This window comes from Hemicordylus capensis, chromosome 3 (genome assembly GCF_027244095.1).
Source record: "Hemicordylus capensis ecotype Gifberg chromosome 3, rHemCap1.1.pri, whole genome shotgun sequence".
Lineage (NCBI taxonomy): Eukaryota > Metazoa > Chordata > Lepidosauria > Squamata > Cordylidae > Hemicordylus > Hemicordylus capensis.
In genome coordinates this window covers 293,005,288-293,030,706 of record NC_069659.1, presented here as the reverse complement: position 1 = coordinate 293,030,706, position 25,419 = coordinate 293,005,288, and the positions used below count along the sequence as shown (strand labels likewise).

Below are 25,419 nucleotides of genomic sequence, written 5' to 3'. Positions count from 1 at the left end.
CTGGCGTGCAAAAGTGGATTATTTAAGTCCCCACAATGAAGCTGGCAGAATGGGAGCAGCAAAGGGTGCTATGTTATTATTTAGCGTGTCAGCTAAGGAATCGAACCCCATTTTGGGGGTTAGGTCAACCACTCTAATACAGCAGTTTCAACATCCACAGAACTTTCAACCAACGTACTGTAACCCCTACAATATTAGGAGGGCCTCTCATATGCACATTATGCTAAAAGTAAAGTCACCATATTGAGAGGGCAACCAGATGTGTACCAATTAATCTAGTTGATCATACAGAAACAAATGATTTGATGCAAGTATCCCAACTATTTATTTTAGTGCACATGATTTTTAAGTAACAAGAGGTTGTTCTAGGAAGAACTAATCAGCCTACTTTCCTTTCACTGTCTCTACAACTGGAATAAATTTGGTTCAAACTGAAGTTCACAAGTTAGCTCTCTTGCACCTCAAATGTTCATGCATCCACCATCTTGGATCAGGGTGGATGACATTATTACAAACTATACCATTAAGGTGTCCTTGTGTGTCACTCCCTACAACTATATCACATTTGGTTCAAATGGGTTTGACAGTCCATCTTGGATCAAGGTGGATGACAACATTACAAACTACACCACTGGGACATCTCTATGTGTCCATACAGCTGTAGCAAATTTGGTTCAAATCAGTTAGACTGTCCACAAGTTAGTGCACTTGCGCCTCAAAAGTTTACATATTCACCATCTTGAATTGGGTTGGATGACATAGTCACAATCTACACCGTTGAGGTGTCCCTATGTGCCCATACAGCTGTAGCAAATTTGGTTCAAATTAGTTAAGCAGTTCACAAGTTAGCCAACTTGCACCTCAAATGTTTACGTTACAGGAGAGTGGAGGAGGTGAGCTGTGGCTTCTTACTATCAAGCCTCCTTTGTTGGACAGCTGGAAGCCTTAGAGTTGCCCCTCCCCACCCTTCGTCTGCTGGACAGACCAACTCAGCCCAGTACAGTCCTGCTGCCCAATTGGGATCCTCTCTTCCCTCAAGTGCCAATACTTACCACCTGCAGGCACTAACTGATCACATCAGCTTTACTAAGGGTCCTTTGTGAGAGGAAGGACTCTGGGGGGATATTTAAGGGAAGGGCTGTGGCAGGATCATCTGAGGGAGACTGGAGGAGGTGGCTTCTTACTATCAAGCCTCCTTTGTTGGACAGCTGGAAGCCTTGGAGTTGACTCTCCCCACCCTTCGTCTTCTGGACAGACCAACTCAGCCCAGCACAGTCCTGCTGCCTAATTGGGATCCTCCCTTCCCTCAAGTGCCAATGCTTACCACCTGCAGGCACTAACTGATCACATCAGCTCTACCCAGGGTCCTTTGTGAGAGTAAGGACACTGAGGGGCTATTTAAGGGAAGGGCTGTGGCAGGTGATGCAGCCAGCTGGCAGGTGGCTGCTGAAGCCAGCCTCCAAAGGGGGCTGGCCTTTGGTGTAGGGCTGAGGGTTGGGCTGCACTCTATTCAGCTTGGCTGTCTGAGGAATTGCAGCAGTGTGCCAGCTTTGTTACTGAGACTGGGTGATGTGTTTGCGTCTGCCTGAAGATGGGGAGACAGGGGGTGCCTTCATTGAATGTGGGGAATAAAAGAAGTAATGCTGGCAGGTCAGCAGGCAGTTCCAGGGGAAGGGCAGTCAGAAATTCAATAGCTGTCTCCCCTTCTGGCTGTCCTGCCATCTCTTTGACCTTAGGGAGCATTGCCAACAACCCACATAGCCTTACCTTGCTCCTCTACAATGCCAGGTTGGTCCAAAATAAGCCAGAGCTCATCTGAAATTTGATTATGGATGAAGGGGCCAACCTGGTATGTATTACTGAGACCTGGTTGGGGGAAGCTAGTGGTCCAGTTTGGTCCCAGCTTCTCCCTCCAGGATATTCTGTAGAGGAGCAGGTGAGGGGACATGGGTGGGGAGGTGGAGTGGCTGTGGATTATAAGGATAACATCTTCCTTACTAGGGTCCTTGTTAGGGTATTGGACCATATTGAATGTGTATTCTTGAGTTTGGGGACCAGGCATAGATTGGGATTTCTGTTGTTGTACCGATTGCCCGCTGCCCAGCGGAATCCCTTACTCAGCTCACAGACTTGGTCACGGAACTCGCATTGGAGTCTCCCAGACTCTTGGTGCTGGGGAACTTCAATGTTCATTTCAGGACCAATCTGTCCAGGGTAGCTCAGGAGTTCATAGTGGCCATGACAACTATGGGCCTATCCCAAGTGGTATCTGGACCGATGCATATTGCCGGTCACATGCTTGATTTGGTCTTTTACTCTGATCAGGGTGGTGTTCCATGGGTGGGGACTCCTGTGATTTCCCCATTGTCATGGACGGAGCAGCATCTGGTTAAGGTTGGGATTACAACCACTTCCCAACTCCACAAGGGTGAGGGGCCTATTAGAATGGTCCACCTGAAGAGGTTATTGGATCTAATAGGATTCCAAGAAGCCTTGGAAGGATTTAAAGTTGGCTTTGCCGGTGATCCTGTTGATGTCCTGGTTAAGAATTGGAACAACTTGCTCACCAGGGCAGTAGACACGATTGCTCCTAAGCGTCCCGCTTCAAAACTGGCCCCTTCGTATATGGAAGATCTACGGGGGCTGAAGCAGCAAGGTAGGCGACTGGAGCGCAAGTGGAAAAAGACTCGACTCGAATCCAACAGATTACGACATAGAGCACATTTCAAGATCTATGCTCAGGTGATACGTGCGGCAAAGAAGCGGTTCTTTTCTGCCCATATTGTTTCTTCAAGTTCAAGCCCAGTGGAGTTGTTCAGGGTGGTGAGGGGGCTGGTATCTGCCCCCTCTCCCTTGAACCAGAATTTGGAAGCATCAGTCACCTGCTGTGATGTGTTTAATGACCTTTTTGCTGACAGAATCTTTTGGATTCGGGCCAACCTAGATGGAGACTCCACAATTAATTTGATGTCGGACCTGGAGGTGTCCAACAACTCCTCTTATGCAATTCGACTAGATCAATTTCAGTTTGTGATTCCTGAGGATGTGGATAACCTGCTTGGATCGGTGAGGCATACCACTCGCTCTCTTGACCCTTGTCCAACATGGCTTATTCTGTATAGCAGGGAGGCTGTTGTAGGTGGCTTAGTAGAAATCATAAATGCTTCTCTGAGGGAGGGCAGGATGCCTCCATGTCTAAAGGAGGCAATTATCAGACCTCTTCTAAAGAAGCCTGCATTAGATCCCTCAGAGTTGAGTAATTATAGGCCTGTCTCCAATCTCCCGTGGCTGGGCAAGGTAATTGAGAGGATGGTGGCCTCTCAGCTCCAGGCGGTCTTGGAGGAAACTGATTTTCTAGACCCATTTCAAACTGGTTTTTGGACGGGCTATGGGGTGGAGACTGCCTTGGTCGGCCTGATGGATGATCTCCAGTTGGCAATTGACAGAGGAAGGGTGACTCCGTTGGTTCTTTTGGACCTCTCCGCGGCTTTCGATACTATCGACCATAGTATCCTTTTGGAAAGTCTGAAGGGGTTGGGGGTAGGAGGCACTGTTTTACAGTGGTTCCGCTCCTACCTCTCTGACAGGTTCTAGATGGTGTCGACTGAAGATTGTTGCTCTTCATAATTTGAGCTTAAGTATGGTGTCCTTCAAGACTCCATACTTTCTCCAATGCTTTGTAACATCTACATGAAACTGCTGGGAGAGATAATCAGGGGATTTGGAGCTGGGTGTTATCAGTACGTTGATGACACCCAGATCTAATTCTCCATGTCAACTTCTTCAGGAGATGGCATATCCTCCCTAAATGCCTGCCTGGAAGCAGTAATGGGCTGGATGAGGAAAAATAAACTGAAGCTGAATCAGATAAGGCGGAAGTACTTATTGTGCGGGTCAGAACTCCAGAGACGATTCTGATCTACCTGTTTTGGATGAGGTCACACTTCCCCAGAAGGAACAGGTACACAGTCTGGGAGTACTCCTGGATCCACACCTCTCCTTGGTTTCTCAGGTTGAGGTGGTGGCCAGGGGTGCTTTCTATCAGCTCCGGCTGATACGCCAACGGTGTCAGTTTCTTGAGATCAATGACCTCAAAACAGTGGTACATTTGTTGGTAACCTCCATACTTGTTTTTGTAATGTGCTCTACATGGGGCTGGCTTTGTACGTAGTCCGGAAACTTCAGCTGGTTCAGAATGCGGCAGCCAGGTTGGTCTCCAGGTCATCTCGGAGAAACCATACAACTCCTGTATTGAAGGAGCTACACTGGCTGCTGATAGGTTTCCGGGCAAAATACAAAGTGCTAGTTATAACTTATAAAGCCCTAAACGGCTTAGGTCCTGGGTATTTAAGAGAGCATCTTCTTCACGACGAATCCCACCACCCATTGAGGTCGTCTGAGGAGGTCCGTCTCCAGCTACCGCCAACTTGTTTGGTGGTCACACAGACACGGGCCTTCTCGGCTGCTGCCCCAAAATTGTGGAATGTGCTCCCTGCTGAGTTACGATCCTCCCCATCTCTGGCTATTTTTAAAAAAACATTTGAAAACGCTTTTTTTAACCCAAGCTTTCTCAGGTTTTTAATAAAAAATACTGTTTAATTTAATGGTTTTTAAATTATTGTATTTTAACTTTATATGTGTTTTATGTTGAATTGTTTTAACTTTTATATGTGTTAATTGTTGTTGGCCGCCCAGAGAAGTAAGTTTGGGCAGGGTATAAATTTGATAGATAAATAAAATAAAATAAAAACGTGTCCACCATCTTGAATTGAGTTGGATGACATTGTCACAAACTATGCCGTTGAGGTGTCCTTGTGTGTCTTTCACTGCAACTGTACGCAATTTGGTTTGACAGTCCACAAATTAGCCCACTTGCACCTTGGATGTTCACGTGGCTGCCATCTTGTATTGGAGTGGATGACATCATCACAAACCCTGCCATTTGGGCATCCCTATGTGCACCAACAGCTGTAGCAAATTTGGTTCAAATCGGTTAAGCAGTTGATAAGTTAGGTCACTTGCACCTCAAAAGTTTGTGTGTCCATCATCTTGGATCAGGGTGGATGACATCATCACAAACTATGCCATTGAGGTGTCCCTGTGTGTCACTCACTGCAACTGTATGCAATTTGGTTTAAATCAGGTAGTCCACAAATTAGCCCGCTTGCGCCTCGGATATTCACATGGCCGCCATCTTCGAGTGGATGACACCATCACACACCGCACCATTTGGGCATCCCTATGTGTTCCTACAACTGTAGCAAATTTGATTCCAATCAGTTAAGCGATTCACAAGTTAAGCCACTTGCACCTCAAAAGTTTACGTGTCCGCCATCTTTGATCGGGGTGGATGACATCACAAATTACGCCATTGAGGTGTCCCTACAACTGTACCCGATTTGGTTCATATTGGTCAAGGCGTTGTGAAGTTGATGGGGAGGGACACACGGACACCCACACAGAGAATGCCGGGTGATCTCATAAGCCTACTGGAAAGTAGGCTAAAAATGGCTTCTGATTTATAGAATTTTATTTCTGTGATGAATTTCATGCATTTCAAGATGAAGCTACAGAGAAGCAAACATTCAATCCCATCTTCAACTGAATACACCCTTGCCCCTATCGATATTAATAATCAGGATCACCAGGAATCTTGAGGTGATCCAGAGCAACTGAGCTCTTATTATTAACTCAGATTACTGAGAGCACTTCACTTTGTGGCAGCCAGCAACTGTAATACACACATCCCCCAACACTTCATGGTGTATGTCCCCCTGTGATTTTGAGAATACCTTCCCTGTCACACTATGTGCACTTATCAAGGCAAATGCTGACAGACCTGTTCTGAATATAAAGTATGAAGACAGCTGTAAATTCCCACAGGACAACAGAAATCAAGAACTGCATGTTACAGGACTGTTTCTTTTCAAAAAAGCCATTAATCTACAAAATACTAGTGGTATTTTTCTGATTTGATTTCCCATTATATATACAACTTTTAAAATTTCTCAAAGCAATTTACATAGGGGAAAAAAAGAATAATCAAAGGGGCCCAAAGGACTCACAATCTAAAAATAAAAACACAAGCTATACACCAGTAACTGGAGGAATATTATGTTGGGGTTGAATAGGGACTGTTGCTCTCTCTGTACTAAATATAAGAGAGCCACCACTTTAAAAGGTGCCTCCTTTACCCAGTTAGTTACCAACTATATGTTTCTGAATTACTGGTTCCTTACTGAAGAATTAGTATACATTAATAGAATACCAATGGCAAGTATTTATTCAACTATAACACATTCTGAGTGTAAAAACAACTTACTCTCTTTCCAGTTCCCCTGCCCACTGGAGGATGTGCTTCTGCAGCTTGTCGAATTGTACATACCATCAGCTCTATAAGTGCACTTTCCTGCCGATCAGACATTGCTACAGACAGAGATAAGAATTTAAGTGTACCAATAAAATGCACATGACTAATCTATGCAACAATTAGTACAGAACAGAGCAATCAGAATTATCAGGAGATTGGAGCACCTTCTGTGTAAAGAAAGACTACAATGTCTGGGGATTTTTAGCTTAGAAAAAAGGTGACAAGGTTTTTTCTCCTTTTCTCACAATACTAGACTCTACAGTTATCCAATGCAATTGATTGGTAAGAGATCCAGGGTGAATGAATTGATGAAAAGATTAATCAATATACAGTCATGCGTCACATGCAACATGTGAAAATTCCTGTGGGACCAAAGTGACTGCCAAATGCACTTCTCAAACAAACTAAAAGAAAATAGTAGATATCTGCACTAGTACAAAAGGAGATGTTCCTGAAATAGGTTGATCTAGGCCACACACAGTGCTTTGGTAGAAATTAAATTCACCTTTTGAAAGTAAAACATATCGGGTAGCTTTTTGCTTTAACGATGTAGGATTAAATAGTTTTAGATTCTACTCCTAACAATGATGGACTCTGTTCGGTTTGTAAAATAGAGTGATAATTTCTATTTCACTGCCTTTGATTCCATGTTATTTGATGCACCACAACCATCAGTAGAATATTCTCTATTATTTTCAAGTTCCCAGTAGGCTACTAACCACCTCACAGTAAATAAAACAATAAAGAAAACACAATATGTACACAATGCCAGAAGAAGCAATACAACTGAAAGATTATATATTGATAATAAGAAATGCTAAAGTATTCTTATTTTTACTTTGATTTTAGTAAAAAAGTACAGTGAGGCATTTATGTTCATTATCCATGTGCTTAAAATAGAAGAGATAGCACACATACAGATTTCATAGAAGAAATGTGACAATTACCTTCCTCTCCTTGGACAGGTTCTTCCAGCAGCAATTCTGTCATGCATTCCCAGTCTTTTAACAATTCTTGAGAGCTTTCCCATAAACTGTCCACCAAGTAAGCTGCATGTTCATGCAACTAGAAACAACACAGAATCACTTAATATGAAGCTTCATAGACCTGACTTATAGGCACAATGCCTGTACTCTGTAAGCATACAAGCAATACAATGATTAAGGATATGGACAGCTCAATCCTATACTCTATTGTAATGATTGCAGCACAATAACATACATGAACCATAACGGCTATACCATTGCACAGTGTAGTACAAAGCCAGGCAGTGCTGAACAATTCTTACCGCTAACTGAATGAGGAAAGCCCCTTGGACAGCACCCAGCAAAGTCTCCATCCTAACCATTGCCTAGCTGAGATGAGACCACTTATCAAGAGACACTACAATTATCATCAACAGGCTGGCTTCTGTCATGTATGTCTTTGATATTGGTGGCTCTTCAACTGCACTACAGTCTTGATGACTTCCTATGAACTCTTTACTTGTGAGCAAGTATCACTGAATTCTGAGAGACTTAATTCTGCGCAAACATGCATAATATCATGCTATTAATAACATTTGGCTAAATTAAGGTGGGAAGCTGGGGAAAGACAAAAATAGTGCTCTGTCATTTATTTATTTAAGACATTTATATACCGCCCAAAACTCAAATCTATGGGCGGTTTACAACAAGCGTGGAATGTCTTGCTGTCTACTTACTACAGATTGTCAAATTCAATGATGCATAACTTGATCTTGAATTCTTTTGCAGAGGTATAGAATAATAAGTTGTTCTAGTAAGAACTAATCAGCCTACTTTCCTTTCACTGTCTCTACAACTGGACTAAATTTAGTTCAAAGCGAGGTCCTCAAGTTATATCTCTTGCACCTCAAAAGTTTACGTGTCCGCCATCTTGAATCAGGGTGGATGACATCATCACAAACTATGCCATTGAGGTGCCCCTGTGTGTCACTCATTGCAACTGTACCTAATTTGGTTCAAATGGGTTAGGCAGTCCACAAATTAGCCCTCTTGCGCCCCAGATGTTCATGTGGCCGCCATCTTGAATTGGCATGGATGACATCATCACACACCCTGCCATTAGGGCATCCCTATGTGCCCCTTCAACTGTAGCAAATTTGGTTCAAATCGGTTAGGCGGTTCACAAGTTAGCCCACTTGCGCCTCAAAAGTTCACGTGTCCGCCATCTTGGATCAGGGTAGATGACATCATCACAAACTACGCCATTGAGGTGTCCCTATGTGTCCCTACAACTGTACCCGATTTGGTTCATATTGGTCCAGACATTGCAAGTTGATAGTTGGGGATACACAGACATACACACACATAGAAAGTTGGGTGATCTCATAAGCCTACTGGAAAGTAGGCTAAAAATGGATGAGTTGCATAGTTCTGATTAATGATGCCTTAATCTCCCAGGAGAAATATAGCACTTCAGTGAAATGTATATTGGGTTCTTTGGTTCCTACCGACTCAACCCTAAGAAAGCTTTTGCACAGAAGGCTGAGGTACAGGTTCGGTTTATCTGACCTGTACTTGTAGATTCCATTTATATATCTCCCCCTGCCTCCCCGCCTCTCTCTCTATAAAATTTGGGATCTCATCCTTAGACAACACAAATATTTACATTTTGTTTATTAAGCATGTTACGAACCATGAACCCGAGTTCAAATCCCCATTCAGCCATAAAACTAGCTGGGTGACTCTGGGCCAGTCACTTCTCTCGCAGCCTAACCTACTTCGCAGGGTTATTGTGAAAGAGAAACTCAAGTATGTAGTACACAGCTCTGGGCTCCTTGGAGGAAGAGCGGGGTATAAATGTAAAAATAATAAAAAAAATAATAAAAATAATTATGTGATTACCATTAAGCAATCTAATCTTACTAATTTTAAGGGAAAATTTTATTCCCACCTCTACCGCCCACTCTTAAAAATGTAAATTCAACTGTTGCCTAAAACATGTGAGCAGTAGATGAAACAAAATTTAACTTAGGATAGTTATCAAGTCAAAAGTGAATATTCCATACTGAGGTGCAATAAAAGGAAATAAAAGATACAGATATAAAATAATTCAGTTCCAAAGTAATTTTTAATTAACAGAGCAAAAGATGGTACCCATGGTCCATACAAACATTTTCAGAATGACAAATTATCACTTTTGTTAGAAATAAACAACCTTTGCAATGTAAGTAAATAAACTTTCAGTTACAGAGAATTCTGTAGGCTATAGGATTTCCAAAAAATTAAATGAGGAAAAAGGATTTTTAGTGAGGAACTGATGAGTAATCAATGTGAGAAAGTAAGCTAGAAAGTGTTTATATTTCCGGAGAACCTATTTCTTCCACTGTTTCTTTCTATGTGCAAACCTTTGTGGAATCCAAGGTCTTTTACACAAGGCACAGTTCTATACAGAGTGCTCTTGATTTCTTATGTACAGTATTGTAGCTACAATGATAATGGGAGATCACACGTTATTTTCAGGTTGATTGATACCATCATTGCAGCATTCTGTTAGTTTCCAATTCCTCCATTCTATAGCATTCAATATTGGGCATAATGATTCATACATTTGGATCTGCTAATTTCAACATACCTCTGAGAAACCTTAGAAGAATGCAACATTCACAGCAAGTTCACAAAACACACAGGCTTCTTTGAACATATGCTGCTCCAAAATCAACAGTCTTGCCAAAGAATATAACCCTTAGCTCAAGACATTCTAGTCAGAGGCAGAGTCCTCACCAGTTTTTGCTTCACTTCCCCCCACCCCCGCCATGGTATCTTAACAATGAAACAAGATCAGGTGGTGACTTGCACCTCCATCTATTGCTCACAAAAAGTCATTATGTGATTTAACATTTGCCTTATTTCTGTTAAAAACCGACCTATCACTTTTACAAGTTTTTGTATGACATTTGCAATGTATCCTGGAGACAGAACTAAAACAAGAGAACTAAAAGCCCTTAAGAGCTAACCAGTTAAAAATACATAATGTAACTATTATGTAGAGGTATGTTATATAGAGGCTGAACATTTTAAAGGATAATTTTACCTCACTCTCAAGAAAGAAAAGAACCAGCATCCTTATAAGGTTCCCATTTGGACTGTTCCGTCCTCTCCTCTTGGCTAGTGCTTCTTCTGCTTGAGGGTCATGCCGGCTAAACAGTCTAGAAATAGATGATAGTACTATTAACTTTAAACAAGTTGCCGATTCTTATGATGTTCTGGGACAAATTTATTCCTTCATCAGATCAAATAAAACCAAAGGAAGGCAAGCAAAATGTTATTCCATAGTGGCTTCATCCAGTCAAACAAATTAATTGAACAAATACAACCAAAATCAAAGTTTTTATGTGGCTGTAGAACAACGGTCTATGTGAAGAATCTTATTTAACTCAGGATGCTAATTCATGAAAAACAGGTTGCTCATGTGTAACTTTTGATCTTTTGGTGATCTGGTATTGTTCACAATGTGGCTCTGTGCCTCAGCACTAGTCCCCATGGAAGGATTTCAAGCTCCTCAAAGTGCCCTGCAGCTCTGCCCTCTGCAGCCAAAGTGCACTTGGTATCCTTGGTGGTAGAGCACTTTCCAGCTCAATTCCTGAACAGCCGTTGTTGGAAAAAGGACCTGGTGAAGTCATCAAAGTTGATAAGGTAGGTATATCCGAAGAGTGGGGAGGCCGGGTAGATGATGTGAATGATACCGGATAACCAAAAGATCAAAAGTTACAGGTGAGCAACCTGTCTCACTTATCACTTATCTTAGTGGTGATCTGGTATCCTTTACAATGTGGGCGATTAGCGAGCTCTCCTCTAGAGCAGGTGGGTTTGAGGATGCACATTTAGAGAACTTTCTTTAGTACAGCCTGCCCAAAGGTGGCCTCAGCCACAGATCAGATGTCCAAGGCATAGTGTTTATACAGGTGGGAAAAGATTGTTCAGACCTCTTAGGAATCATTTGCAGTCAAAAAGGGAAAACAATGTTTTAGAGTCCCACCCTGAGCGTACCATAGAGAGGGCCGACATATGGCCTTTATGGTCGAATTAGAAAGGCTTGAGTTCTTCAAGGTGGTCAAGTATAGCAGGACCTGGAGGCCATGCTGGGTTCAAAGCCTTTTGACTTGGCATAGGTGACAAATCTCTTCCATTTTCAAGAGTAGTTCCACCTCCTATGAAGGAGGCAGCTGTTCTGAGAGTCAAAGTAGTGACAGGGGAATGCAATGGGACACTCACTGAGAGGTTCTCCAGAAGGGTCTACCACAGCAATGAGTCCAGTACTGATTGGGGCAGCAAGAGTTACATGCATTGGCTGTCCACTCTTGCTCAGGGAACAGAAGTCTAAAACTGGCCAGAGACCACCATCTCTTTGGGGCACTTGAAAGTACCTGGAATAAAAACCTGTCCATTGGTCTTTTTTCAGAACAGGTTCTATTGTCCCTTTGGATAACAGTTCTTGGACATCCACTAGCAATGTAGAAGTTGCTGGGGTGGGTTTTATCCCTAGGAAAGGGGGAGAGTATAAAACTCTATGGTGTAGCCAGTGGAGATGATACTTGGCACCCAGGTGTTGGAGGTGATACGACACCAAGTTGGAAGTAAGGGTGCAAGTTTTATGGGCGGGGAAGGTCCAGTGGGGCCAAGAAGTCAAAGGCCCTGCTTGGGCTGGTCTTTGCATTTGCTCTTCAGGTGTGGCTTGTTCCTCTGCGGAAAAGAGCATTTCTGGGAGAACTGGAAAGATCTCATCATCTCTCCAGTTGGAGCAGCCAAATGGGTATCTGGGTCTGTCATACTGTTTCAAGTGATGAGAGTAGGCTTATAGTAATTCTCCAACCTTCTGGAGGTTTGTTAAGGAGGATAGAAGAAGAATCGGCAGAATCGATCAGCACTGGGAGCATGCGGAGCGCAGCTGCTTGAGACGTGGAGGTCACAAAATCATAGACTGGATCCTTAACTGCATGAATGAACCGGGGACTTTAACAGAAGGCTGAGGACTTTAGCCATCTCGGCTACCTGGATGCAATAGGACTTGGACTCTTCTATTGGGGAGTTTGAAGGCTGGTTGGCACATTATCATCCGGTGAAGGATCTGACGGGTCCTCAATGTAAGTAGATTCATTAGAGTCAGAGGAGGAAATATAATTGTCATCAGATACAGGTCTTTGTGGATCTGGAGCAGGGCCTTCAGAGCCTGCAGGAGGAGCAGGCACCCCAGCAGGGGCTACCAGGGATACTGGTTCAGTGGTTTGTGGTGCAGCTGGTTGAACAGATAATAATGGCACAGAAGGTGGGTCCAGCAGGTGCTTGAACCAAGCATCTGCAGAGGGCAAGGATACAGAATGTTGTGGTATAATTGATGACTTGAGTTGGGATAGTTTCCGAAGTCGAAATTCTTGGTAGTTATAATCTAGGGATAGCAAGAACACAAAGGCAAGATGGTCTTTGAACCTTCCCATCCTTCTAACATAGTCTGGATCCAAAGCACCAGGGGAACTCCAGTAGGTTAAGTGGCTACAGTAGGGTGAGTATGGAGACAATGAGGAGTAGAGCCTTGGCTTCCATGGTTGGGTAGAGAGACAAAGTGGTGAACAGTGAGGAGTTACCCTTGCCGGAGATGTTGATGGGGTCTTTGGGCTCTCCATTGCATAGCAACTTTATCTTCATTGACGCCAAGGCCATGGAGCAAAAAACCTTTAAAGGTGGACCCCAATCGCATCGTTATGGAAAGGCCAGGATATAATCAATGTCCTGGAAGAGAGGGTACTCCTGGTAAAGAACCTCCAAAGATCGGTGTCAAAAGGGCAGCCGAAGGAGCAGGAGCATTCCTGGGCTGAGAGGTGGTAGAGATCGGGAAAATCATCAACATCGGCGAAGGAGGAACACTGCAAAAGACCAACAGCATTGGAGGCATTATGGCGAACGCTGATATGTCAATGTCGCCACTGGCTGATAAGGTGCGGCTATTGAAGCCTCTTTGAGAATCTCAAGTAAAGAGGGTGACAAATGTGAATGGGCTGCTTGGACTGTTGACAGAGAAGGCGTCCGGAAGATGGTCGAACTCAACACTGGCTGTCGACCACAGGGTCACATTGAAGGTGATTGGCCTGACATTGTACTGGATGTCGGGGTCGGAGAGCCAGACTTTGACAATGTCAAGCATGTCGAGATAGTTGACTCTCCTGTTTTGCGATGTTTGAGATGAGAGGGGGTTACCTCTTTCCAATGTTTTTGCTTCTTCTGGCGCTTCTGACACATCACAAGGCTTTTTGATAGTAGGTTGTGTCAGAGAAGATGTCGTCAACAGGCTGAGGTCGGCTTTGACATGGTCGATGTTGATGGAGTCAGTGATGTCAGTGAACATGGCATCGGTGTCTGCCATCAAAGGGCCTGTTGGTAGAGAGCAGCTCTAACATGTAACTCTACTTTTCCGCATTTGCTTGGGAAAAGATAAGCAAATCTTGCAAGTGTGGATGTTATGGTCTTCCCCCAAGCAGAACATATTTAAGTCATGTTTGTCTAAAGAGAGGAGGGTCCCGCAACACGTAAAGCACTGTTTAAAGGTCTTTTTAGAGTCCATTAGCAGTCAAAGTTAAGGGGTGAGGCAGAGAATGGTCTCAGAATGAGTCAGAGAAATAAACAAGGAATGAGGCAGAGAATGGTCTCAAACAGTCCAAGGTCAGATAAAACAAGTAAGCAAACTTTAATTTTCCTTCCAGAAACAGCACAAGGAGTAAGAATTCGAGGGAAATGTCCACAACAGTGGACGGAAAGGAACTGACCTGGGAAGTACACTGCCGCCAAGGATACCGAGTGCACTCCACACACCAAGGGCAGAGCTTCAGAGAGCTCTGAGGAGCCTGAAATCCTTCCATTGGGACTAGTGTGCAGGCACAGAGCCCACATTGTGAAGGATACTGGATCACCAAGAAGATCAATATTTATCAAAAAGTGACTAGGAAGGAAAGACACAGAAGCTTGGTGAGAATTTTACGAGTTGCCAACGGTATTTAGACTGAGAAAACAAATGTGGTGGATAGTGACAAAAAACAGGTTGCTTACCTGTAACTTATTATCTCTGTGGGGATCCATGGTCATTCACAACTGGGTCTTCTGCGCCTGCCCAGGTGGCTCATGGAACAATCTATAGCTCTGTTTAGGCACTCTCCGGCCCTTTAAAGTGTAATGATATCGGCTGTTAAAAAGCTGGCTGTAGAACACCTCCCTCTTCGGTTCCAGAATTGGCAACTGCGAAGGGACTGATGACCTTGAGAAACAGAGAAGACAGACAAGCGACCACAGCACAGGTAAGTAAACAGTTCATGTTAAGCTAGCAGAGGGGACGGCCGGGCAGGTGTTGTGAGTGACCATGGATCCCCACAGAGATCATAAGCTACAGGTAAGCAACTGTTTATCTCTGTAGGGATCCATGGTCCCTCCCAACTCGGTGAGTGACTAGCTCTCATAAAAAGGAGGTGGATGTTAGCAGTTACAGTACTTTCTTTAAGACCTCCCGACCAAAATTGGCCTCTGAAGCAAAACAAGTCCACAGCATAGTGATGGACAAAGGGCAGGTCTGAATACCAAGTGGCAGCCCTGCAAATGTCCTTCATACTGATGCCCAACAAGTGGGCAGCTGAGGTAGTCATGGACCTAGTGGAATGTGCCCGAATTTTGGAGGGCGGCTGAACACCTTGCTTCTTATAACAGAAAAAAATCAGTTGCACCAGCCAGCTGAACAATTTTTGTCTAGAAATAGCGAAACCTTTACTAGCTCTTGCATAGGAGATGAACAGTTTGTTAGAATGCCTGAATGCCTTTGTGCGATCCAGAAAATAAAGGAGACACCTGTGGATATCTAGGGCAGGCATAGAATGCTCGAGAGGCGTAGATGGGTCACAGAAGAACGTGGGCAGCACAATGTCCTGGTTGATGTGAAAGTCCGACACGATCTTTGGGTGAATAGCAGGATCCAGATGCAGGACTACCTTGTCGGGGAAAATTTAGCATATGGGGAATCAGTCCAGAGCCTTGATTTCACTTACACATCTCACAGACGTGATGGTCACAAGGAAGGCAGCCTTTAGGCACAGCAGTTTCACGGAGAACAACAACAGGGGTTCAAAGGGGCCCACTGTAAGTGTGGATAGAACAAGTGAGACACTCCAAGGCTCAACCGGTGCCTGCACTGGGGGGTGGGGGGGGCGCACAGGTTATTAACCCCTTTCAGAAAATCTTTAGACTCAGGGTGAACAAAAACCGATTTGCTGTCCCAGCCTGGGTGGTGATCCGAGGTGGCAGTGAGGTGTATCTTAATGGAGGTGTTGGAGAGATGCAAACCCTTGAGAGAGGTGGGGTAGAGAAGTATTAGACAGATCGAAGCCTGAATTGGGCCAAAGCCCTTAGCAGATGCATAGGATGTGAAACGCTTCCATTTGCACATATGGTCCCATCTTGTAGAGGCCTTTGTCTCATTTAACAGGATCTTGTCTAGAAGTTCAACTTCCACGCTGTTAGCGAGAGGGTCCGAAGGGCATGGTGTATGACCAAACCCCCGCCTCTCATGAGGAGGTCCCATTGAGGTGGAAGGCAAAGGTAAGAGTCGTTGCATAGCCGAAGGAGAGCAGGGAATCAGGACTGCCTGGGCCACCAGGGGCAGATCAGGATGCACTGTGTGTGCTCTTGCAATATCTTCCCCACCACTCTGAACATTAGCAGAAAGAGGGGAAGAGGTAATACAGCCTGTCCTTCCATTGCAGCTGGAAGGCATCCCCTAGGGAATTTGGGCTGATGCCCACCTTAGAACAGAACAGAGGACACTTTGCATTTTGCATAGTGACAAATAAGTCAAAAGCAGAAACATCCCAGGAGTCAAACACATCTGACTGAACAGAGCCATTCAGTTCCCACTCATGGAGGATAGAAAAAGAGAGACTCCAGTTACGGGAATCTGCCAAAATGTTATCTTCCCCCTTAATATGTATTGCCATGGGGAAGATATCAAATCTCAGGCACCATTCCCACAATTGCAATGCAAGGATATTCAGGGACTTGGATACAGTGCCCCTCTGATGGTTCAAATACTATGGTGATAGCTGTAGCATTATCGATGTGGACCTGAACCACCTGGCCCTGGATGACGGATAAGAATGCCTTGAAAGCAGGGAAAACTGCTAAGAGCTCTAAAAGGTTAATATGGAGCTCCTGCAACTTCCAAAGTACCCTAAACCTGCATGGAAGCATTGGTAGTAATTGATATCGTAGGGTTCAGTTCCTGAAAAGAAACCCCTTGTGAAAGGGAACTGGGCAGGGAGCACCAGAGCAGGTCTCACAAGACATTCTCCAATATGACTCATCACTTGTTTTGATTGTCTAGGTTCAGCCGGAAGACAGCCAGCGGCCAGAGTTGTAGTCTCCACATCCTCAACCGTGCATTCGCCACAGTCGTGGTGCACGAGGCCATAAGGCCCAGCAGGCATTGGATAGACCAAGCCTGGGAGTAGAATGGAAAGCAATAATCATAGAGGAAATAACCTGGATGTGTTCTACAGGCAAGCATGCATGCTTTTTGCTGGCATCCAAGGTCACACCAATGTACTGGATGACATGTTGTGGGGTCAGGACAGATTTCTTCAGATTGACACTGAACTCCAGATATGCCAGGAGAGAGAGAGAGTAAGCTGCAGGTCGAACAACAGGGTGGACCTTTTCTCAAGCCAAGATAAGCCAGTCATCTAGGAAAGAGAACACAGAAATGCCCTGTACTCGCAGATAGGCAATGACAGCCGCCATGAACTTAGTGAAAACTCTAGGGGAAGTACAAAGGCCGAATGGGAGCACCTTGCACTGGTATGCCTTTGTACCCAGGCAAAAATGCAGGAACTGGCCCTGCAAAGGCCTTATGGAGATGTGGAAATAGATGTCCTTTAGGTCTAGGGACACAAACCACTCTTCTTCCCACAACAACAGGAGAATGGACTGCAGGGTGATCATGTGAAACTTGGTAGTTCTGATGAACTTGTTCAACTCCCTCAAGTCCAGGATGGGGTGAATGCCGCCATCATGCTTAGGAACCTGGAACTATCTGGAATAAAGCCCGAAATGCAAGCAAGAAGTTGGAACTGGTTCTATGGCGTCTTTTGGGAGCAGCTAAGAAACCTGTTATTCAAGGATAGGAGTTGAGTGCGTATATTTTATGCCCACATGGGCGGGTAATCAAATTCAATAGCATAGCCACTGGCCACTATGCAAAACACCCATGCATCTGATGCCACTTGACGCCATGAAGGGAAGAAAGGAGTGAGATGGATACAGGCTGAAGTAATGGGGACAGATACTTCCAAGTCTTCATCGATAAAAGGATTGCTTGGATTGGATTGGTCCTGTGGCTTCAATTTCTGTTGGCCCTTCTGGTACTGAAGGCAATACTCTAGGTGCCCCTTCCATCAGTACCAGAAGGGCCAACAGAAATTGAAGCCACAGGACCAATCCAATCCAAGCAATCCTTTTATCGATGAAGACTTGGAAGTATCTGTCTCACCATCGAACTGCAGATTTTCAATTTTGTCCATCATGCCTGGTTCCAAGGGCGTAGACCTGAGCCAAGCATGGCAACAGAGAGAGTGATTGATCCACCTTGGATTCCGTTTCGGTAAGGTGCTTGGCTGTACTCAGGTTTTGTCTGGTAAGATCAGCAGACTTGTATTTTATTTATTGATTTATCACATTTTTATACCGCCCAAAACGGGGGTTCTCTGGGCAGTTTACAGAACTATAAAAACCAATAAAAAGATTAACACATTAAAATTTAAAATGTCAAAACTATTAAAACACGGTTAAAACAATGTCTAATTAAAAGCCTGGGTGAACAAATGAGTCTTGACTGCCTTTTTAAAGGTTGTAAGAGATGGGGAGGCTCTTATTTCAGCAGGAAGTGTGTTCCAAAGCCTCAGGGCAGCAATGGAGAAGGCCCGTCCCCAAGTAGCCACCAGACGAGCCGGTGGCAACTGCAAACAAACCTCTCTAGATGATCTCAATGGGTGGTGTGGGTCATAGCAAAGAAGGCATTCTCTTAAATATCCAGGGCCCAAGCTGTTTAGGGCTTTATAGGTTATGACCAAAACCTTGTATGTTGCCCGAAAACTTATCAGCAGCCAGTGTAAATCTTTTAAGATGGGAGTGATATGGTCTCTCCGAGATAAACCAGGGACCAATCTGGCTGCCGCATTCTGGACTAACTGCAGTTTCCAGACTACGTACAAAGGTAGCCCCACATAGAGTGCATTGCAGTAGTCAAGTCTGGAGGTGACCAGCAGATGTACTACTGTTCTGAGGTCATTTGTCTCAAGAAATGGATGCAGCTGGCGTATCAGCCGAAGCTGATAAAAGGCACCTCTGGCCACTGCCTCAACCTGGGACACCAGGGAGAGCTTTGTGGCCAGAAGCACCCCTCAGACTGCGTTCCTGTTCCTTCTGGGGGAGTGTGGCCCCATCCAGAACAGGCAGATCAAAATCATCTCCCGAGTTCCAACCCCGCACAATAAGTACCTCCGTCTTATCTGGATTCAGCCTCAGCTTGTTACCTCCCACCCAGCCCATCACTGCCTCCAGGAAGGCATTTAGGGAGATTATGCCTTCTCCTGATGATGCTGACATGGAGAAATAGATTTGGGTGTCATCAGTATACTGATAACACCCTGCACCAAATCTCCTGATGATCTCTCCCAGCAGTTTCATGTAGATGTTAAACAACATCGGAGACAATACGGAGCCCTGAGGGACACCATACTGAAGTTCAGTTTTTGAAGAACAACAGTCCCTGAGGGACAGAGAATGTTGACAGCAACTTGGCCCTTAAAGGGCTCAGGTAGATCAGGCGACGTGCCCGGTGGCATCTCAGAGTCTGGGTCAGATGCATAAGAAGACTCGCCATCAGTATCAGGATCCTTAGGTATCAGAGTCCTGGGGTGAGGCTCTGCAGGAAGAGCAGGTTCTCCAGGGACAGATAGTATCACAGGGGCCGCAGGTCCCAGGTCTCTTGGAAGAACAGGTGCCCGAGGGGGTGTAGACACAGATGGAAGCTCAGGTGCAGGTGATACTGGCAGCTCAGGAGTAGGTGGCGGAGCCCTGGCCATCAGCGTGGCAGGGCACTTAAAGGGGTCAGCAGGATCAAGAAGCATTGAAAGAGTCCCCCCCGAAGGTGCATCGATTTCCACAGTCTATATGCTTCGAAGTCATATGGTTAGGTTGGGGAATTGTAGAGGAAGCATAATCGGAAACGCTCCCTTGCACTCAAATGCTGCGAGTAAAAAGCCCCTGAGGAGCTGCTAGAGTCCAGGGGGTCCCTAGGAACATGGGAGGCAGAAAAGGTGGAAGTGCTCCCACCAGGGCACGGCCCACAGGCAAGCCAGTGTCAAGGTTGAAGGGTCACCCATAGGGGTCTTAGGTATAGCCAGAAGTGAGCTGGGTTAGTCATTATCAAGACCTTGAGACAAGGTGAAGCCTTTGAAAGTAGAGTGTGAGGGTGTTGAGCTAGCAGAGCGAGTAGGTGCTCCAGTTCCTTTCGAGGTAGGTTTGACAGTGCCGGAGAGTCCAGAGAAGGTGTGACAGGCTGCAACAGTGAAAAGCGGGGAGGAGACTGAGCAGGCATCGAACCATGGGAGATGATGATGGGTGAAGGCGCCACTGAACAGGCAAGAGATGGAGAGTGGCACTGAGAGAAGTTGCAGCGGTGCTGAGAAAAGCCTGCGCTGGCAGTGCAGACGTCATGGGCGCGGTCAACACCAGAGCCGATGTCACAGACAATTTTGAAGGCGAGTGCCTTGAGGTCAGAGCAGCAGAAGTCAACATTGAAACATGAGGCACGGGTGTCGAAGATGTCGAATGCCTCTGAGTCGGAGGAGTAGGAGCCGACACCAATGGGGTTGATGAATGCCCCAAAGTGCTTAGGTTTCTCAATACCAAAGAGGCCGGAACCGAAGCTCTTGCCATCTGAGACTTGGAAGTGATGATTCCAGAGGTCGAGGGCTGAGGAGAAAATGTAGTGGCCGGCTGCGCTGTGGAAGATGAGGGATCTTGGCGCAAGATGAAGTCCGCTGCTTAGGTGCCGATACAGGTGCCGAATATGATTTCGGCGATGTGGAAATAATCAAGGCTGGCGTCGCGGTCGAATGCTTCTCATGCTTCTTGTGGCACCGAGAAGATAGAGGCCACGGTTTTCGGTGGCGATGGCGGGCTCGGCCTCGGAATCCCTGGACGAAGAATATTTTCATACAGAGAGGACTTTAGTCATAATTCCCTGCTCAAACTGGTCTTTTTTTGAATGACAAACAGACCTTGCAGGTACTGGTATTATGACTATTCTCCCAAACAAATGAGGCAGTCAGCATGGCCATCAGAAGAGGGCATAGTGCCTCTGCAGGTCACACACCTTTTAAAACTTTTAGGAGCAAACACAAGCCCCAAAAATTGTTTGAGAACAGCAAAACCAGAGTAGAATGCCAAGTCCAGAAACACAAGCCAGAGAGTAATCAAAAGACAGTCCGAGGTCAAACAATCCAAACAGAGCAGTAAATCCAAGAGACAAAAGAATAGTAAAAAATACAGTCCAGGTCAAACACAGGAAAGTCAGATAAAGAGTGGTCAGAAAACAGTCAAAGTAACAATATTCACTTTCTCAAAGGAACAAGCAAACAGGAACAGATCCTTCACGAGGCAACACAAGTGGCTGATGAGAAGGAACTGAAGAGGGAAGTGCTCTATAACTGGTTTTGTAGGCTCAGATATCACTATGCCTTAAAGGGCTGGAGAGCGCCTACACAGAGCTTTACATTCTTCCGTGGGCCTCCTGCGCAGGCGCAGAAAACCCAGTTGTGAGGGACCATGGATCCCTAAAGAGAGCAAAAAGAGGTAAACATTTTAATCATTTATCTTGTAAAAAAGGAAAGCTTTGGGGGGGGGAGTAGTTGGTAGTGGTTTAAGATGGGATTTTAAAAATGGATCTATCTGAAGAGTATCAAGAGGCCTTGGTTCTTCAGACTGACCAGGTAGATATTACAGATGCTATCATTTTCAGGAACCATTCAAGACTACTGCCTAAAGTAGCAGGGAAAGGAAATGGGTAGGGTAGCTTTTATAGGAAGTGCCAATAAGAAACAAATTATTTTCAGTGGTCAGATGCACATACTCTGCTGCAGAAGAAAAAAAGGGAACTTATGCATATAGTTGTAGCAAAGAGATTAACTTCATGATTGCTTCACTTTTGGAAATGGATTTGGGATGTGTGTGTTTTTTTAGTAGTACTCTGAAATATAAGTCAAAATGTGCTTGAAACAGCCGCAAAAAATATAACATAAATGCACAAGTCTGCTGCCTACATTTCCATCTGGAGCAGAGTTAGGCAACTTGTGGCACTCCAGATGTTGCTGAACTACAACTCCCATCAACCTCAGCCACTATTTATAACAGCTGGGAATGATGGGAATTGTAGTTCAGCAATATCTGGAGAGCCTCACATTGCCTACCCCACTCTAGAGGCTCTGACCATTGAAATAATCTGCACCAGCAAGATGTAACAGGGGTTTTAATTTAACAGACTCTTCTCTTTGTCCTCAGAATTCATATTCTCTCAGTATTCTCCACTTACATTGAAGCTTCCCCTTATAACAGTAGAGCAAGCGAGCCAAGGTAGATTGAAGGAATGCAAGACTTATCACAGTGCTCTGGCCATGTATCAGCCCCTTAAGAGGCAGAATGCAAGGGAGGTTCAATTACCTGTTTAAGGACTGTTATAGCCATTAGAACACCATAGGCCATCCTCTAGCTTTTCTTCAATATTTTCTTATATTTCAGACAAATTCGCTGGACTTACTTTTTGTGAAGGAATTCTCCCGCTGCTACTGCAACAGGTCGATGTGCAGAATACACCAAATGATAAACATTCTCACAGTCTTCATTGGACAATGCTTCTTCACTTCCACTGAAAAAGTCAGACATTACCTGAATCAAATCACTCAGCTTCAGCATCTCCTATATGTTACTATTAGAACAGGTAATAAACACAAGCCCAATTGGACCATACACAACATTAAGCATTTTATATGAAGCCATATGGTTATAACACAAAAATAATATACCAAGCAAAAATGACTTTTATAGGATACAACAAAGGTGTTTGCATCCACGTAAATCAAAGTAAACTGCCATAAAGATACTATAAAATACTTTTACAGAATGAACTACTGCTTGCTTTCCCAAGTAGACATGGGTCTATAAAACAGAGCATGTGCAGAACCCATTGTTCTGGCTCCAAGGTATTTTGCAAATGCCATGCAAAAACTTTAAAAGTGGTTCTGGAGCCAGAAACACACTACATGGTTCAACAGAACACAGCATTATAGCTAATGCAGAATTGGAATGGAAGTGGCCACTGAATTCAGGAGCCGTTGACTGTATTAGTAGTGCACTGGAGGGGCAGAGTATAAATATCTTAACTAAATAATAAATAAATAATATTTTCTCACATGTATGATTCCCACTTTACAAACACTAGAAGGTGTATGCTGTTCCATCTCTAATGTAAATTCCTGAGCATGAAGTCAATTAAACTAATCCCATTTTAGGCCCCAGGGTCCGAACTCTATATATCGAATTCTAGACAATTTTTCTCAGTTTTACAGTAATAGTCTCTTTCCAAACTATACAATACACTCTCTCTTACGGATTTTCCAGGTCTACTTTGGAATGGAAAGCAAAGTTCTGAACTTCAATTAACTTTTAAAGCACTTTCCACCCCAGGAGGCCAGTTGGCTAATATGCAGTACTCAGTTCTTTGAACACAGCTGCCACAACTTTGGTGCTACAAGTTTCTACTCTTCTGTTACCTCCTTTCCTGCTAGAAGCCACGGAATATAGCCTACTGCAGACATAACATCCCTGACCTCCTAATCAGACTGTGCAGGAGAGATGAGTGGGATGGCACATATTTATCCTCCTCTTCAACAGTTTGTGTTAAAAATGGTATGGCATTTTGAGTGCATCAATGCTAGCCATGTTTAGTGCTAACCAAGATTGTCCTCATAACCACTCTTTTATTCTGGCTACAAGGGCAATCTAGGTTAGCACTTACCATCAGCATTGTTATGAACATAATGGTACATTATGGAAGGAAAAGGTGTATTTATGTACGACAGAAGATTAAAGAGACAGAGAACATTCAACTCAATGTCCTAATCATTGGGATTTTTTTTAATGCTGCATGTAGCTTCAAGTCTCCTTTGGTCAGAAACAGGACTGAAATTCAAATAATTAAATGTGTCTTTCTGCACTTTAAAAGAAAAAGCAACAATTAACCAATTGTTTTGCAAGGTGTCCTTTATATTTTGTGACAGAAAGTTGCATCCCACAATAATTATCTTAATTCTTTGAAATATTCAATCTGCATTTAGCCTATATCTAATAGTTCTATCTCACCACACAAATGAGAACAATATGGCTGGCATATTGCTCACAAATGTAAATTGTACCTTAAAATATACTCACTGAAGAATTAGTGTGACTAATCGAATGGCTTCTACAGCAACATCATATTCCTTATCAAGTGTCATTGATACAATGCGATCCTGAAAAAAAGACAGATCATACATGTTTCCAGAAGAAACTATTGAAGAGTGTTAACAAGCAAACCTTTTCAATGCATGGGACAAATAGGGATGTGCATGGAGGAACTGGTTTGATCAGTTTGGTGCGAATCTGGACCTGATTCGAACCAACCCAGCCTGGTCTGCCTTTGGGCTTGGCCAAACTGGGTCCTGTCTGGCCCTCTAATCGGGCTGAACTGGTTAGCGAGCCAGCTCGGTGGGTATACATGTAAAAGAGAATCTGCCGAGGATTACCCTTTTACAAGTACAGGGCATTCCCTGGAATAAAGGGCAGTGGGGAGGGGTGGGGGGAGAGAAGAAAGAAAGATACATTGGTGGCTCCTCCAACCCGCCCCCACCAGCTTCCCAAATGACAGCCCAGGCCAGCTGCGGCTCAGTTTGGGCCTCTGCACACGCGTTTACGCCATTTCTGTGACCTCCACAAATGCGCAGAGGGCATTTGCATCACTACTCAAATTGCGTAGTGATGCAAATAACCTCTGCACATGCACAAATGTCACGAAAATAGTATGCTCACATGAGCAGAAACCCAAACCAGGCTGTCATTTGGGAGGCTGGTTGGGTGGGATTGGAGAAGCCCCCACGGCCACCCTCACTGCCTGAAATTTAAAAGTACGTTTTCTTCCTCCCCGCTTTACTCAAGAAAATTTATTTGATAGATTGATTGATTGATATACCGCCCTTCCAAAAATGGCTCAAGGCGGTTTACATCAAAATAAAAACAATTAAAATCAAAACTAAATCAATTGAACAATTAAAATCATGTAAACATTAAAATCTTTTAAAACCCAACATTAAAAATATTAAAACTATAAATCTAATTAAAAGCCTGGGTGAATAAATGTGTCTTCAGTGCCTTTTTAAATGTTCCCGGAGATGGGCAGGCTCTTATTTCAACAGCGAGCATATTCCAAAGTCCGGGAACAGCAAATGAGAAGGCCCTTTCCCGAGTAGCCGCCAAATGAGTTGGCGGCAACCACAGACAAACCTCTCCAGATTATCTTAATAGGCGGTGGGGCTCATGGTGAAGAAGACGTTCTCTTAAATACCCAAGACCTAAGCTGTTTAGGGCTTTATAGGTATTAACAAGCACCTTGTATTTTGCCCGGAAACGTACTGGTAGCCAGTGTAGTTCTTTCAACACAGGAGTAATATGATCTCTCCTAGATGACCCAGAGACCAACCTGGCTGTCCCATTCTAGACCAACTGTAGTTTCTGGACTACGTACAAAGGCAGCCCCACATAGAGGGCATTGTAGTAATCTAGCCTAGCGGTTGCCAGCATATGTACTACCGTTTTGAGGTCATTCATCTCAAGAAACGGATGCAGCTGGTGTATCAGCCAAAGCTGATTTGTAAACTGTCCTGGGCCAAATCGGGAGGGGCAGTATAA

General features: G+C 44.4%; 1 protein-coding gene across 3 annotated transcripts in view; it reads right to left on the bottom strand.

Moving 5' to 3' along the window:
• The window catches only part of STAG1 (stromal antigen 1), a 327,093-nt gene that overhangs the window by 68,346 nt on the left and 233,328 nt on the right, over nucleotides 1-25,419 (bottom strand). For all 3 annotated transcript variants that reach the window (XM_053310204.1, XM_053310205.1, XM_053310206.1), the window contains 5 exons: nucleotides 23,908-23,987; nucleotides 22,238-22,345; nucleotides 10,427-10,541; nucleotides 7,318-7,435; nucleotides 6,323-6,426 (listed from right to left, as the gene is read on the bottom strand). In XM_053310204.1, the coding sequence (XP_053166179.1) occupies nucleotides 6,323-6,426; nucleotides 7,318-7,435; nucleotides 10,427-10,541; nucleotides 22,238-22,345; nucleotides 23,908-23,987 (525 nt within the window). The remainder of the gene's footprint in view (nucleotides 1-6,322; nucleotides 6,427-7,317; nucleotides 7,436-10,426; nucleotides 10,542-22,237; nucleotides 22,346-23,907; nucleotides 23,988-25,419) is intronic.